This window comes from Diadema antillarum, unplaced genomic scaffold, assembly GCF_040938485.1.
Source record: "Diadema antillarum isolate AM-2024a unplaced genomic scaffold, OU_Dant_1.0 seq00000451_RagTag, whole genome shotgun sequence".
NCBI lineage: Eukaryota > Metazoa > Echinodermata > Echinoidea > Diadematoida > Diadematidae > Diadema > Diadema antillarum.
The window spans coordinates 3,384-20,990 of record NW_027271424.1 but is presented as its reverse complement, the minus strand read 5'-3'; the positions used below and the strand labels follow the sequence as shown (position 1 = coordinate 20,990).

The 17,607-nt window shown below is 37.9% G+C and overlaps 1 protein-coding gene across 1 annotated transcript; it reads right to left on the bottom strand.

The window, feature by feature from the left end:
* Positions 1-2,525: 2,525 nt before the first annotated feature.
* Positions 2,526-16,324, bottom strand: LOC139732808 (STAM-binding protein-like A). Its single transcript, XM_071643650.1, has 11 exons — positions 16,187-16,324; positions 15,194-15,258; positions 14,349-14,424; positions 13,336-13,428; positions 11,426-11,668; positions 10,427-10,484; positions 8,870-9,041; positions 7,717-7,924; positions 6,424-6,561; positions 5,357-5,469; positions 2,526-2,883 (listed from the first exon to the last, which is right to left on the bottom strand). Exons 1-11 carry the CDS (start codon positions 16,319-16,321, stop codon positions 2,718-2,720), a joined length of 1,467 nt encoding a protein of 488 aa, XP_071499751.1. The 5' UTR covers positions 16,322-16,324; the 3' UTR covers positions 2,526-2,717.
* Positions 16,325-17,607: the final 1,283 nt, after the last annotated feature.

The following is a 17,607-nucleotide window of genomic DNA, read 5'->3' as shown; positions in this document are numbered from 1 at the left end:
GTGGACTATCTTGTTTGGCTAATATACATGCAATGTGAGCTTTACTTAATCTTGCTTTGAGACACAGCGTATGCAATATTACATTTGCTATTACACATGGGAAAATAAGAATGCATATAATTTGAACAGATTACTTTCTCTATTTTTCTCTGTAAGAAGTCAAACACTGATATGTAAAAAATATAAATCTGTCTTTGAAAGAAGGAATTACATGGAATTCATACAACCATGTAATATTTGCTCAGGCCCTATAATTGCAAGAAACAATGGCTCATGTATTTTCTTGATGATATGGCAGTTTGTATAGATGTTTTGTTTTATATTAAGCTGTTGGTTTCTCTTCTTTTTTTTTTTGGGGGGGGGGGGATTGGGGTCGACTATATCACTACTCTACTCATTAACAGAAGTGAAGTGGAGTTTCGTTTGTGTTTACTCTCTCACACTCGGGGCCCCCGTCCGACAGTGTTGTGCCTCTTACTGGAAGGTTTGGAATGGCAACACAAAACATTACTCAGCTAGACTCGCTGGGACTTGAACCAAAGGCATCTGATTGCACAGCTGATTTGCTAACGACCAAGCCACCTAATCACCCATAGCACAACCTCAATAGTTACGTTCAGACGACAAGCCCAAACCTCGAGGTTAAGCTTGTGGTTAGGGACCGTGAAGACGCACTCGTAGTTAGCTAACCTCGAGGTTAGCTCAAAGTTAAGAGCCACAAGAAATCTTATGGTTAGCGCTCTAACCACAAGCCGCGGGGGGTCCCCACTCGTAGTTAAGCACCGTGTGGACAAAAAAATCAACGCACTCAAAGGGGCAGGAATTTAACCTCGAGGTTAAGATTCGTTGTGTGGACGTACGTCGAAGTTAGGGGGCAAGAGCTTAACCTTGAGGTTAGGGCTTGTCGTCTGAACGTAACTAATGACACTTGGAAAACGGTTGTTTGTCCTACTTGTTGTCTAGGAGGTACCTTACTATGGTATCATTTGCATCTTGCTGGTGGGGGGGGGGGGGGGAAGAGATAGGGTGACTGATTTATCATTAATGGATAAAATCTGGTGCTATGTATAAATTAAGGTGAGTGCACGATTACAGGAAGTCAATACGAGGTACATTTTACCCGGCAGAGTTTCCATTCCACTGCATGAAAGTCTACAAGACACAGTTATAATGAATGAGTAGAAATACAAGTAAGAAATGGATTGCTGTAAAGGCCAATGCAGTTATAAATGGAGGGTGTGCTACATACAATGTATGGTAAATTAATTCATACAACATTTTAGTGGCACACCACCTCCACAAATGATTTGCTGCATTGGACACACATACTTACTGCTTCATCACTGAGTTGTCTAGCTTGTTCACAATTTGAAAAAAAAAGAAGAAAAAAAAAAGAATTTGTGAATGACAAAGAAGCTCATGGTATGAGAAATGTATTTCAGTTGGTTTCTGATTCAGCGGAGATCTTGAGAAAGAAACAAACTAAAGGTACTGCCTACCATTGGAAGTAGGAATAGAAAAAAATTTGAGTTATCACATTTGATACATTTGTGTAGGTCAGTTGTATCACAAAACATCCTAACATATCAAACTTTTCTCAATAAAGCCTAAAATATAAGGAGATATCACTATTTATCTCAGTAAACCATAGCTGTAGATGGTTTAGTCTAGAAACAATTTAATTATAATTATTGTTAACATTTTTGACAGATGCTTCTTGAGAAGGTTGGCTTGTGACAGCAAACATTTCCCACAGACGAATAAAGGATTCGTGTCAAATGACTCAGGAAAAATTGGCTAAACTCCGCTGATATGGACACATTATCATTTTATTTTACAACTAGTTTAAAATATTTACTGCATGACCATGGAGCGGCACTACTGGTGAACGGAAGGTGTCCTCAACTTTCAAGGATATTCGAATGAATTGAAGAAAGATGGGTGATTGTTCACAGTAAAATGACAATCAGTCTGATCCAACGATGTGGTACAAGCAATATTAATGCCAGCTCATGTGTTCAGTTGATGTTTTGCTAGTATCAAGATGATTTTGGGGGAATACATAAGAGGGTTTACAACTTATACCACGGACACCTTGCTTTGTGATACGATCAGAAGGGAGAGTATGCTAAAAATCTATCGTTCCATCCCCTGTAAAAATTTTCATTGCATGTTCACTAGGGGGGTAGAGAATAAAGGCCAGTTTTCTTATGTCATCTGCAACAGGTAATCCATTTGGCGAACTCTAAAACTTGACTCAAATGTAAAATAATCTTTGCGATGTCCTTAGGCAAATTGTCATTGGGATCAAAACAGAAAAACTCATTTGACTTTGAAAAAATCAATGTCTGTCTTAACTCTACATATACAATATACAAGCATGAGGAAAGGAGCAAATAATCAATAAGTTTCAAGCTAAGAATTTCCTGATGACTTGGGTCTTAATGACTTCTTAAGTATGAAAATGTCACGAGCAGAAATCTTGAGTGATGGCATGCAGCTTCTTGATGAGTTTTCAGAGGATTTCAACTTGTTTACAGAATACTTCCTTGCACTGACACCCCATCCTAATAAAAATGTTTACAGGGACATCAAATGCACTGGACTATCTGTCTTGGAGCAGCATCGATCCATCGGCGAAGCCATGTCAAGTCTCTTGTGAGCTCCACAACAGCGCCCCCCGTGCAGCGCCTCCCATTAGTAATAATCCTGCTCGTCTATCGAAGGTCGGCAATTTTGATAGATGGGATGTTGTTGCTTAGCTTGCAGTGGGCCCCCTCCTCGTAGATCGGGGGATGCGATGGGTGTGGGTGGAAGCCCTTCAGTGTGCACTTGGCGATGAAGTTGAGACCATGGTCCGGCGTCAGGGAGAAAAAGCCGGTCCTGTGGTTGAGGAGAAACAGGATTTGAGGACAGAAATTGTGTGTGTGTGTGTGAGTGTGTGCGCGCGTGTTTGGGTAGGTGTTTTGTCAATCTGGCTGATTTTTGCCTGCTTGATTGTTTGTTTGTTGTTGTTGTTGTTGTTCTGTGTGTTTTTTTTTTTTTTTGGGGGGGGGAGTGCTATTTTGGGTCTTGTTCTTTACATGAGACATACGGCACATAACTATGACAGCATCTGTTTCAGAGATTTTGTCCTTTCCTTTTAAAACTAGGGAGAAATGCTAAGTATACCCACCCTCCTGCCAGACTGTATTGTCTATAGTCAGTAGAAAAAAATTCTCTCTTCAATCATCCCTTTATCCAAACACCGCAGTCAATGAACGTGTGCATGACAGAATGCTGTTTGGTAATACCGGTAGCTGCCAAATGCCATTCGCTGACTGGCTAATTTTCTCAACACATCATCATCATCATCATCATCATCATCATCATCATCATCATCATCATCATCATCATCATCATTATTATTATTATTATTATTATTATTATTATTATTATTATTATTATTATTATTATTATTATTATTATTGTTGTTGTTGTTGTTGTTGTTGTTATTGTTATTATTACTATTATTATTATTATTATTACTATTATTATTATTATTATTATTATTATTATTATTATTATTATGATTGTTATTATTATTATTATCATTATCATTATTATTATTATCATCATCTTTTTTTTTCTACTAGGAACTATGTTTGAGAAAGAAAACAAATATTTTACAGCTACTCATGTAGCTTTCTTCCTGGGTAATCAAGCTAAAAGAGAAATGATGGCTACCATGGATATTCTACAATCACATTATTTGCCTCCAGTTTGTCAGACTGGCTCTGTGTTTGGGTTAACACAGCAGTAACATCACAAGTTTTTAAAGCAATGGTTGTAGAAAACTTGACATTGTGATATGGATGAGGAACACTTGAATAAAAACAAAGGAGTGAAACTTTAATAAAACTTTGGGATCCATCAATCTAATTCTTTGTTCCAAGAGTGAGGGTGTCGGGAAAATAGGTGGGGCATCTGATTTAAACATCCAAGGTCCCATTTCCAATTCCATTAGAATATGTGGATAATAAATATGGTGCAAGCAGTCTCTTTTCCCTCTCTGTAAAGAGAGAAATGCTGGGTCCCTTGTGCAGAACATAGACTTCCATCCAACATGGGGAGAAGTTGTACCCTGCACAAGCAAAAACTCAACTTTACCAATTCTAGCTACTACCAGGGTGCACGAAAGCAGGAATCAGCAGGAATTATGCAAGAAATTGGTGCTAAACACTACCCATAACACAGAATGCATTGCTCCGTGGATGGGCTTAAACTGGCATGCCATCATAATCTGCACTTACAAGCTTTACTCACATGGAGTAAATGTACAACCCAAATATCATGAATCTTGAATACTATCACTTTCATGGTTATACACAGAGCAGCAAGAATAATTTAAGACTTTTTTCACACACATCAACTTGTGAAGCATCATATTTTACTTTTGTGACATAACACCGGGCTTGGTGAAATATTATTTAGCAGAAATGGGTAATCACTTGGTGCACAATATGCCATATTCTATTTGTACCTAATCACATTAAAGGGGAAGGCTAGTAACTGATCAGTGGGAATCAGTGGAAATGCTGGGAGATGATTGTTCCAATCCTTATGGGATTCATTCAAGAGTTCATTGTATATCTATTGTTGGGTGAAAATTATTTGCTTCAGAATGGTCTCATATTCAAGTAATGTGCAGTTTAATGCTTCCAGGTTAGCGTCCCTGGTCAGTGACGGAGCATTAATCTGCACATTACTTGAATATGAGACCGTTTTGAAGCAAATCATTTTCACACAACAATAGATATACGATGAACTCTTGAATGAATCCCATAAGGATTGGAACAATCATCTCCCAGCATTTCCACTGATTCCCACTGATCAGTTACTAGCCTTCCCCTTTAAAGACCCCTTAGCATGAGATTTAAGGGGGGGGGGGGGGTGTCCAATTAATTCCCTACCCACTGAGGTGTACATGAAAACCACAAAAAGCAGTGGTCAGCGAACACATTGTATGGATGCATACGCTCATTGGCAATGGTTGACTCCAGTCAAGATTCTGCGGCTGTGAGTGTACTTACACAGAGATCAGTGGTATAAACAATTCCTTACAGGGATTTTCGAATATATCTAAACCGGGCCAGCTTTCCCACCCCTTGAATCCCCATTTTACAGGGTCTTTATATATGACATCTTAATTTCTAAAGTTGAACACAAAAATGGACTTCTCAGAGAAATGATTGTAATGATTGTAAAATGGCCCACACAGTTATGCCTAAAATGTACAGGGCTAAAAATTACCACCTGTCATGTTCAATTAAATCAAAGCAGATTTGTCTACCATCTCGGCAAGATGGTTACTCACTCATTGTGGGATGGTGCACACACGATAGCTATGGCTTCTGGCATCATGAGCTGATAGGGGCAGTGGGTGTGGAGGTCTACGCTGGACATGAAGGCCGTCTGAGTCGGGTGTGTCTGCGGGAAAAACGGAGTGAACGTTGGTAAAGGGAGCATATTCAAGTTCATACCAATTGATATATTTTGGGATCAAAAATTCATTCTCTAGTGATTGCTTGAAAGAGCTTCACGTAATTATATGTATTTGAAACTTTTTTAGAAACCTGGCATGTTTAACATGCCATGATATACTATTTGTGAAACGATGTCACAGCTATCCACCTGTAATGAACAATCAATCCCCCCCAAATATACACTGTAGGTATTCAGTGGCAAGACGAAAGCTTGAATGCCCGCCACATGTGAAGATCAGAAAAAGGATAAAATACTGTGAGTCTGTGTTTTGTGTCTATGTGTTTTGTTTATGTTTGTATGTACAGTGTATATTTGCATATGTGTGTGTTTTGTTGGTTTTTTTTTTTAACGGAAGTGGGTGGGTGTGAGGAATGGGAGCCAGAATGCCTGATGTTACTCTGTTCCTGATAATGTTTATCTGGAATGAGCCACAGAAGTCACCTGTACGCATTACTGATCCCTGGGAATTGCATTTAATCACTCTATCCACATTCAATTCTTTTTTACTTTTGGACAATACCGAGTGAAAAACAAAAGTGTTGAAACGTAGTTTCTGTCATAAATTCCAATTCTTCAGCAATCTATTGATTTATTTACATTCCTGTTGCATAGCAGAATATGAAACATATAATGAATGTTCATAAAGAGTGTACAGGTATCATTTTCAAGCATAGTCATGGTTGTGATTCACATGACTATATGACACATCTCTTTTTTTCTTTGAATGTCCATGTCCCTATATCAAAATGTTTTTAAACAAAGTAGGGTAGTGTAATGTTAAAAAATAAAAATAATCATTTTGCTAGAGTAAAAGTGAAGGACATGGGAAGGAAGCAAAAAAAATTAAACAAAAGGGGGTAAAAATTGAGAGGAAACAGTCTGGCCTCCTCCACTCACATGGATCCAGCCTAGCGTGATGAGAGCATTGTTGTCCACAAAGTCAAAGATGTCCTCCTCGTTTAGAGCCGTACACGAATCCGATGTCGATGTCTGCTTGGGCACGATGATGTGGGTGATAGTGAAGGCGTTGCGAGCCTGTCAAGATGACGAGTCAAAGAACTTAAGAGTTAGAAAGGCAGAGCTTGTAGTGGCTCATTTAATTTTGTTGCACTATCCTGACTGAGTGGTGTAATAATATTCAAATAGCTACAGCAACTTGTGCAGTCACCTCATCTACGGACAAATATCATCACACTATCAAAAGCATTCCTAACTGATTTATTCACAAGCTACTGACCATATAGCAGGAAAAATGAGTGACAACTGTTCACATTTTTAAAAACACTTAATTTCTATTGAATGTAAGTTTTTTTGGTGGCTTCATCTGTAAACATATTTAGAGTCATCAAGTTAATCAGATACGTGCAACTGAAAGCATTGTGAAACACTGCCCTTCATTAGTAAAATCATCAGGAGTTGCATGCACAATCATTGTGACTACTCCTTGAAATTTATGTCAAAACATTGTGAGGAAAAACAGAAATATCGACAGCATAAAACCTTCATGTATAATATTCATAAATGATGTTATCATGACTTAGTTAGGTGTGTATAAACTCCAAACATATGAACTACAGTTTACCACTTTTAAACATAGGCTATTTAATGTCAGGCATCAAACAAATACGTCAGCAAAAATGATCTATTGCTAGGATATAGTCCCACTGACGGTTGCATTTCAGATGTTTATGATACAGAGAAGGGGAAACTCCACTGTGAGGTTGTATGTTATGTTTTGCTTCTATGAAAAACGCTTTCTCGTAATTTGTGTTTGTTTATTTTTTTGATTTGCTCTGTTTCCAATCTTTAAAGACTAGACCGTATGTAACAAATAACACTTGCATTACATTGGAAATGAATGCCAAACCTGCAGTAACTACAACAACAAAGATAATTTTAATCACCTCATTTTAGCTCTTATTCAAAACCCTTACAACGAGGCAAAGGTTAAGACATGTCATGCTTTGCTGTCATATGTTACAAGTCCATCCCTAGTCATCCTATTGACACAGTGGTCATCTTCTTGATGGTGAAATGGAATGAGGATGATGGTAGTCAATCTGACTAGTCATGCAAGAAATTGCAGTGGACAGTGGCACTTGTCTCTCAATAAGATTTTTTTCTTCGCCTAAAAGTTATGCAAAAAAAAAACCACAAAAAAATGCCTGCAAAGATGCATCACGAGCTCACCAGCGATCCTGCTAGAATGCCGCAGGTCTCCAGGTTGCGCACGGTGTTGTTGTGGGCGAGCGTCAGGAACTTCTGCATGGTGTTCTCGGGGATGAACAGGTCACGCAGGCCATACTTGTTGGCTGTCGTGGAGGCGATGCCAAGCATTCCTGAGGGCTTGGTGGACCGGTCCACCTTCAACGACCTGTCAACTGTTGGCAATGGGGTACTGAGGACAAGATCGACAGAGGATGTAAATTTTGTGCATTTACATAAAACAGCTAATATTGCCAAAATTGATTCTTTGTTTTTGTGTGTGTGGGGCACAATTATGTGAAAAAGATACTAAATTCATATAATGCACTATTATTAAATGTTTCTACCTTCTTCATTAATTGCATACTTTTATTTACTGTACATTCTAATGTCAACCCGTTGAGGATGGGCTGATTTTGCTACAACACGCATTTCCCATGGACACTTGTCCGAGCATACTCGGGACTCGTCTTCAATGGGTTAATATAGGCATTTATATCCTGTAAAACTTTGTATTTGTGCGTTTCTGCTGGAGATGGAAAAAAATAACTAAATGAATGAAGGAATGAAGATATCGTCACAGGATTTAGCAGAAGAATATATTTTTCATATTATATCGAGCTACAGAGGGAAGTAAGGGTTGTTATCGAAAAAGGGTTGATAATTGCTGATACTCTGATGAATTCCTGAAGTAATTCCAAGATGATTCGAAGGAAGCAGACATTCATGGAACTTGTACTAGTTAAAAAGCACTATTGCATGCGCAAACATGATTTAGACACAAGCATGTGTTGTTTTGTAACTGCTATGCAAACATATCGGGATCAGAGTTAATATCTTTTTTTTGTGTTGTTAAAATTCATGAAGTGCACATGACTCGCTAAATTTGTGAAAAATGTAAAAAATTGCAAATATATAATGTATGATGTATACGCTGCTATTTTCGGGAGATGTTGTTTTCACGAAATGACACCGATGCTGAGGTATATGCACTATACCCTAGCGCATGGAGACATTTTTGCATGCTGTTAAATTCGCAAAAATGAAAACCTCGCGAAAATAACAGCTAATACAGTACACAGTAATCCTGTGTCAGAGAGATTATGATAGACTACCACCGAAAAATCCTATGACTCACTTGACTGGTGAAGGCTGAGGGGGTGGCGCTGAAGGCAAGACATGGGAGGGGGGTCTGATACCGTACCCCTGGGAGACCGCATCATAAGTGGGAGGTGGGGGCAGGCCTCCTGCTGATGCTGGCCCTGTTGCCATGGCAGCACCCGCAGCCACAGCTGGAGGAACAACAGCACCTGTGGGAGGAGGGAAGGAGGAGTGTTTTGTATTTTTTTCTATTTGTAGTGAGTATTGAGGGTGGGAGGAGTTAAGGAGAGGTGAAATAGTCTCATAATGTCATGTGGAAGACAAAAATGAAGTCATTTGAGTGTGATATTCCATTCTCTATTGAAGAGATCTGAATTTTCACCACACGAAAAGGGTGAAGATATGACTTTGACCCATGGTGGTTCAAACCCATCGGCACGGACTTGGGATGCATGACTGGCATATTTTGACCAGATGACCATCACTGGAAAATGCTCCACATACATAGAAATAGGGTATATCTAATTTACAAAAAAACAAAACAAAAACAAACAAACAACCCCCCCCCTCAAAAAAACAAACAAAAACAAAACAAAACTGTCTGTCTTTAGTATTTCATGTGGACATCCAACACAAAGCAACCAGATCTAGCGGAAAATATACCCATTATTTATGTATGATTAACTGTGGAATTATACATCATGTATTTAAGTAATCTATAATTAATTTTGCATGCTAGCAATGTAGCAATATGTATGATTTTTGCAGCAGTTACATTATTCAATCATGGTTCTCAGAGAAAACAGTTGAAATGTTATTGGAATATCTGCTGGATTGAGCAAGTGACGTCACAAACACTTTCTGCCCCCTGACAAGGCAGTGTTCGGTGATACTTATGGCAATCACTCTTAAACACCTGCTGGGTTTCAAAGGGAACAGGCAGCACCCACGAGAAAAGTTATATGAGTATTAGCATAAGTGCCATTTCTCAAATCTATGTGACGGTACTAAACATTTGATGACTTTTATTTACAATCCCTGTAGAACATTTCAAGGATTTTGCATGGAATCATTTGACAGCATTGCTGTTCTACCTTATGTACATGTTGTGTATTATTATACAACATTAAAAAAACAAAAATATTTTTTCTACCTAATTGGTCATCACATCACATTTGTTGAAAGGTGCCATACCACGTTTCAAGACTACATGTGCAAACCCTGTTGAGCAGGTTTGGAAAGTGCATGATGATGATACAACCAAGCACGTACACCGGATATACTCCCAAGGGCTCTTCGTCAAACTCAGAGCTTCCCATTGGTCTCACTGTGAGAGATAGCAGTGGCTCTACTCGGGCCTTGACTTGAACTATGCCCATTAATGCCCTGAGGTGTTGCATTAACACAAAATAGTGAATGATTTCAATCTGTGCAGTGGAACAAGATTTCGCATTCGGTGAAAGACGCCACCCTGTATTCATGAGAAAAAAACGGAGTTGAGCTGAACAGCTCATCTTTCACTTGGTGCGAAATATTGTACCACCGCACTTGAGACCATTCACCGATAGACATCCCAATATGAATTTCTTCCTACCTGCTATCCTTCTCTGTGCTTCAGCTTGCCTCTCCTGTTCTTGCCTAATCTCCGCTGCCTGTGTATCGTTTGGTTTTAACAACAAATGGTAGCAAGATCAGTTGACTATTTCCATTCCCCTTTGATAGGTTACTTTTAATTTTCACACATTAAAATGATGGCGATTTTCACACATCAAGATTATGGAGGATCACGGGGGTAATAATGGAGTTCATTTCATGAGAGACTTTCTTGCTCATAAGACACACTTATGATAGACTTCTTGAAATGGATTTGAAAGTCTCATGTAGCTACATATGACAACTTTGACTATTCTGAGATTTATGTAAAGACTCTGATGTGAGAGCTTCAAGAAACAGACCCATGGAGTCATTATGTGTAATCTTCTATGATAACTTGCTTTTGAAGAGGTTTTCCTGACATAAGCTAACAAACACCGTGGGGATTCTAGTTGTTCACACATACTTACTTCAAGCAGATGACTTCACACTAGCTCATTACCAGGTGCCATTGAGTAAAATATCTATGAATTTAAACACATTAGTGATCAGACCCATTAAATTGGCCTACCGATGATGGACATATTAGTTGTTTTTTAATGAAACAACAGCAATGACACCTTAAAACATATGTATAGTCTTCAAAAATTTGTTACATCATCTGGAGTTTGCTAGATCATGAGATTAAAAAACAAAGTGTTTGGAATTTTCAAAGTTGTCAGTTGCAAAAAAAAATAATTTTCCCTGCATCTCTTGAAGTAAAGACTTGCATTACCCAAACTATAGTCAGGTTTCACAGAAGGACAACACAGTGTCATCAGACATTGAATGCCCAGAGAGAGAAACACACACTCAAGGACACATACTACATGTCAGTTACTTTCTTTACTTAAAACAAATTAAGTCCATAATGGTACCTTCAAGAATATGTTTCCTTCTTTACATCTAACACAAACAGGCATATTTTTGCCCGAGCAAGGAGCTGCATATGACCACAAACCTTCATCCTCTCCGCCATCTCCCTGTCTCTTGCCTCCTGTGCCATTTTGGCCTGATAGAGGGCAGCCTTCTGTTCGTCTAATTCCCGCTGCTGCTCGTCAAGGGCGTTCCTGTTCTGTGCCTCGAGCCGCTGCTTCTCCTCCTCAGCCTGGGCGATCTCCTCCGCCTCCCGGCGAGACCTCTCCTCCTCCAGGCGCCGGGCTTCCTCTGCCTGTCGCTGAGCTTCCTCTGTTCTCCTTTGCTCCTGCATCCCACCAGAAGGAGAAAAGAAATTAAAATTTACTTTCTCTTTCTTCTCACAATTTAGGCCTGTACTCAAGACACCTCCCCTATTTAACAGGGGAGGTGTCTTGAGTGCATGCCTAAATTGTAAGGCAGTATGGGCAACTCCCATTATTAAACAGTCCTCCGATCTGCATTTTTCTTTCATTAAATCAAAATTGTGTATAGCCGAACAATAAAATATATAGAGATATACACGTAGATGATTATTTTGAGAACTGAATTTTCACTTTGTTTTAACAAGACTTTTGTTACAGCCGTGTTTGTTATAACGGAATTGCACTGAAATATATATGCTGCAGAACCCTATGTACCCTCACCATACAAAATTTCAGACAGTGGTCAACTACTACTTGCAATGCTGCTATTAATGACAATAATTAAAGTTATAAACAAATTTGGATGAACTTGCAGGAAAGTTGATAATGACACAAGGAAAAGATAATCAAATTTTGGTAGTGATCGGGGAATTTTTATGAATTTTTGAAGAATCTTTTATCTTATGACAGATAGGGTCAATGAACTTTGGGGTTCAAGCTGTGCGTATCTGAGGTCTGCATATGTGACCGTGCACCTCAAAACGAACATAAAGTCGCACACACTGATTTTGCGTGAGGACTGAAAATAAGTGAAATGGGTCAACCTAGCCGAACTGGATTTTTTCATATTTTCTGAAAGAGCGGGTCTTCTTTTACATTATGCTAAAATTTGGTATCATAAAACGGGCAGGAAAGTGTGTTTTTTTAGCAGTTTATCTCGAGCATTTTTGGTAGAATAGTGTGATTAGGTGTTTCTTTAGAATCCCTTTTTCATTTCTGATAAACCCTGTCCACAGTCTTCACTTTTAACTCTAATAACTTTTGAAAGGATAGTGCTACTGCTTTGAAAGTTGGCATTAATTATGGACAGAACGTGTTAATGATGCATACTAAATTTCAGTTTAATCTGATAATCCCTTCATTGTTGTGACTCTGGTGGTTTACTTCCTGTTTTTTGTCCCATTCATCGCACAGCCAGCACGGTTTGGTAAAGATTAAGCGCTTGAATAGACACTGTACTTCAGAGCCTCTTTTCTCAGTTCACACTTTTTCTGAGTTTGTGCTTTCTTTCCAATATTTAGATAGGTTAGGAGAGTCCATTTGATTTGAGTTATACATCATTTTAAAGCTTAAGGTCTGCTCTTTCAGAATATGGTCTTAGCTAAAAATTCATGTCTGGCGGCTTTTTGTTTGTTTTGAGGTGCAGTGTCACATATGTGCACTAAAGCGCACGCTCTGCCATTTCTATTACCCTAGCATTGTCAAGTACATTACTGTACTCATTAATACACCTGGGTTGAGAGGGACATGATGGGTAGAAATATCTTGTCCAAGGATGTAGGCACTTGACAGGATTTAAACTTGGGACCACTGATTAAAAGTCAGGAGTCTTATCCAGTATGCCACAGTGACCCCAAGACTAAATCTCGTGGAGACCCTCCAAAACTGCATTTGTATCAGAATAAAGCAACAGACAAAATAAAGAACATGCACAGCACCAGTCACGAATCTTGTCCGACAAAATCTCCGAAATATTCTGAGAGCTTGGTGTATACATGTAGATCATGGGATAAGAAGAGTATCGTCTCACCTCCTGAGCTTGCCATATCTTGAACTCCTCGGCATACTTATCCTGTAGTTTCTTCTTGGTATCTTCTGCTTTAGGAAACGCTGACTTCACATTCTAGAGCACGAAGAGAATATGATTGCTTGCTGTGTGAAAACAATGCATAGACTTGTAAATGGAAGCTACCAAGATTCTGAGATAAAGATATTTGTTCCATGCTTACCTCAGATAAGTTTTGCATTTGGAATATTGCACTCATGACTGTAAAGCGCAGTGTACCACATCAGGAAATGCAATTAGATATCAAAAGCTTGCGAGCAGAAAATTATGTGTCCAGATTTCTTGTTAACCATTTCCAACTTAGGCATCCTTGAATACCATGTGATATTTTTTTTTTCTCCAGTTTCTAACTCTTCATCACAGGACCGTTGTCAACTATGGCAAATATAGAATGCCATGGCTATGTGTATGTACAGCCCAGAAAAGTATTACTTCATTGTATATTGACTAATTTTATTTAGTTATAGTATTCAGTAAATAGTATTTCTTGCTTTCACATAAGGCTTACTTGTTCATTTCAGACTACCTATCAGACTCAAACCTGACATGAAAAGAAAAGATTAATCACCTATTCTTTTGCTGTCTTTCATTGTTTCTTATTACATCGCAAAGCTTGTAATGAGAGAATAGAATCCAACGTTGGTGTTCCAAGAAAGTTAACATTATCCCAATTTGATTGTTGCAATTTGTTTTCTCATAGGATTCCCAGCTAAGTTCAAGCACAATCACGTCTGATGGAGAATTCATGCGTTGTCTACCAGAGGAAAGCTGCTACTTCTGGGCCCTGTTTCATGAAGCTGTCCGTAAAGTTACGAATGACTTACGAGCGACTGGTGATCAGTTCTTGTGCTGAACTATTGAATGAGCATTGATGTGCTATATAAGTATAGCACATCAGAACTGATCACCAGTCGTTCGTAAGTTGTTCTTAACTTTACGAACAGCTTTATGAAACACCCCCTGGGAATTTTGCAAACCTTTCTAGCATTCTTGAGGTCTTCCGGTCTTGATGCCTTGTAACCTGGATGCTTTGGAAGTTTCTCCACAAATATTCTATTCATCACAAAGTAAAAGGATAGAATATGTGGGTTGATAAAACGTATGCCACTGAACAGCAACAATGCATACAAGAAAAAATTCCCCCCCCCCCCCCCGTTTTTAGACATCCCTGCCCTCTTCAACATTCAGAGTGACCACCACAGCAGGTTTATGACATATGACTAAGATATTTATCCATATGATGCAATAACTAGTGACTTTCAGAGACAAAATGTTTAACAATGTCTCAACCCTTAGGGTTTGAAGAGGAATTCTGAGAACGTAATACAGCAAGTCAACTAAATGACTGGGTATGAGAGACTCTGACCATATTCATTAAAATGCAATCATGAAATTATGACATATACTGAATAATACCAAACTGTAAGAGCTGCAAAATCCAAGCTTTTGAAGACTAGAAATTGAAGGTGCGTGTACGTTTCCTATAACTTAAAGCATTTAGGCCAGCATACACAGACTCTTAGATTAAGACAAGAAAAGTCTTTTTTTTCCCCCAATTTTGTTTTTCTACACTATGAAATTTGATGTATCTTTTTCATGTAAATGAAATAGAAGTTTTAAGCGTTCTCATACTTTGGATGATGTGAATTTACTTTATAATTTGGATCTGACCTTACACTTCATTTTTTTAGTCCTATGTTATTCACTAATCATAAAAGCTTTTTTTTTAATGTTGCAATGATGATAATTTAAAAACAAAAATCAAGAATTTGAATAGTGCCACATATTTCATGATTATCAATACATCGAAACTCATACTCACGTCATATACTTTGAGTAAAGTACGAATGCACTTTCCCAGTTACTTTCCTCGTAGTACACATTTGCCTGCATGGAGAAAAAACATTTAATAATGACAATGAACTTGGTACATGAGCAGACACTGATACTGGTAGTATACAAACTGAGTGCATCAATTTCTTTGCAACCCATTTTCTTCCATCGAATATATTCTTCCATTACTGCATTTACTGTTATCAGCATAGTATCATTATGGCCAAAAGAAAACATCACCGCTCTAATGAAAATTCATGACTTGTTTGACCACAACTTATTCAAACTTTGCATTATATAGTAAACAAATATACCATGCATTGAGAGGTCCTGGTTGAAGTTTAGATTCTATGGTGGCAGCAACATCGCTATTCTCTAGGGGGAGCAGTCCCAAAGAAAACTACTTCTACTTCTGTCAGTGAGGAATGCATAAATTTCATAAATGGCGCAGAGCAGTGTAAGACATACATTTGTTATATATATCAATCCAATGAATCCTAAATAGATAATAACAAATTATTACAATAAAAATGTTTACACATTGCAGCGCAGACCACCAGTGTATCGAGGTGGAAGTCCGTGTATCATGTTTATAGAGTGGTCTATGACTACAGTATCAACTGACTACAGTATGAGGCCGATACCAATAGCACTTTATAAAAGCTATCAATGAAAAATCAAGGATTGATAGCATGGTATAGTACACTATACCTCGAATGACATCACAAGACCCTGCTTATCTCCATCGACATTTGGCTTTCAACATCATCAACATCATGTAGCAATGTTAGGTTTGATCACATGACATTATAAAATTGTACGTAGACCAATCAATGAACAGGATTTCATTGAAGAGGGATGATATATCGTCGGTTGAGAATGATAAGGGCATTAAGCTGCCACTGAAGCCATAGTGTTTGAGGCACCGTAGGGCCCTTTATCATTCTCAACCAAAGATGCGATACTACCTTTTAGTACTCACCATCCTTATCATTTCCTGCCCAGATCTAAAGTAGCGGCGGATAGGCACAGAGTGATCTACAGCGATGGCAGAGCCATGCTCCGCTAGAAGGCGTACCCTCTGAGACGGCTCCTGGCTTGGGTCCTGGGTTACCATGGCTCCTTTTTACTGCAGATGATAAAACATGGACAAAATACATATATATACATTAATCTCTGCAACTCATAACTCAGATGAGCATGTAGACAGGGCATCCCACGTCTGAAGTCATTATTTCCTTGCAACCAGAATCCCAGCTGTTGTAGAGCACTGCATAAATCGTTAACACCTGGTGATCAATTATCAATTTTTTTTTTTTTCTGAAAGACAATTGCTTCTTGTGAGTGAATCTATTATGATTTTGGCATAAATTTACTTCATTCATTCATTCATTCATTCATTCATTTATTTCCATATCAAACATAACATTTACAAATATCAAAACACAATTGCCTTGGCACATTTATACATTTTGAATGGAGGGATCATAGAAAGCACACACGAGGCTTGTTGGAAATGATCCCCTACAAACAATTATCAATACATTTCAACTAAACAATTATCATACAAATTCAATTGATAAAATAAATGTCAAAGATACAATGAAAAGAGAAGAAAACAGGCAGAGGTGGAAACAATGCATACTTATACTTACAGTTTCAGATACATTTCATCAAAAATATATTTTTAATAAGGCCTTTTAAATTGACGTAAGGTCTTACTACTCTTGACTGTCGGAGGAAGAGTATTCCAAAGAATAAGGCCATGGTAAAAAATGGAGGATTGAGTTTTTGAAATCCGGTTTAATGGTGTGTGAATATTTTGGGCATTCCTGGTATTATAATTGTGTATAGAACAATTCAAAGTAAAATGGTTGTGAAATACTTCAGAAAGAACATTGTTGGAAACTTTAAACATAAAAATCATACTTTCCAAAGAAATAAATTCTTGAACAGGTAAAATTTTCATCTTAAGAAATAATGGCTTACTGGGAGCTAAATATGAAGAGTTGGTTATCAAACGAATACTGCGTTTCTGTAATTTATGAATACGATCAGTATTTTTCTTTGTCGTAAAACCCCAAACAATACTACAGTATTTTATGTGAACTGAAACAAACGAATAATACAGCATCTTTAAAATATTCTGTGGAAGAAATTGTAATTTGTACAGAACACCAATACTTTTCAATATTGTTGAACATATATGATTCATATGAGAATTCCAGGACAATCTATCATCAATAAAAACACCCAAACATTTTATATCATATACTTGTTTAATTTCCTCATCTCTATACATCAATTTCAAATTACTGTCAATTTTAGTTCTTGTTCCAAATAATATATAATTGGTCTTATCAACATTCAAAATCAATTTGTTTACCGACAACCAATTTCTTA

Bases quoted from the DNA above. Each gene is read 5' to 3' on its own strand.
- LOC139732808 (XM_071643650.1), bottom strand. From the start codon at position 16,321: ATGGTAACCCAGGACCCAAGCCAGGAGCCGTCTCAGAGGGTACGCCTT. The intron at 13,429-14,348 runs GTTTGCAAAATT...TTCGTGCTCTAG, and splicing joins ACCTCAAGAATGCTAGAAAG to AATGTGAAGTCAGCGTTTCC. The intron at 9,042-10,426 runs GTAGGAAGAAAT...CTCCTCCCACAG, and splicing joins AGCACAGAGAAGGATAGCAG to GTGCTGTTGTTCCTCCAGCT.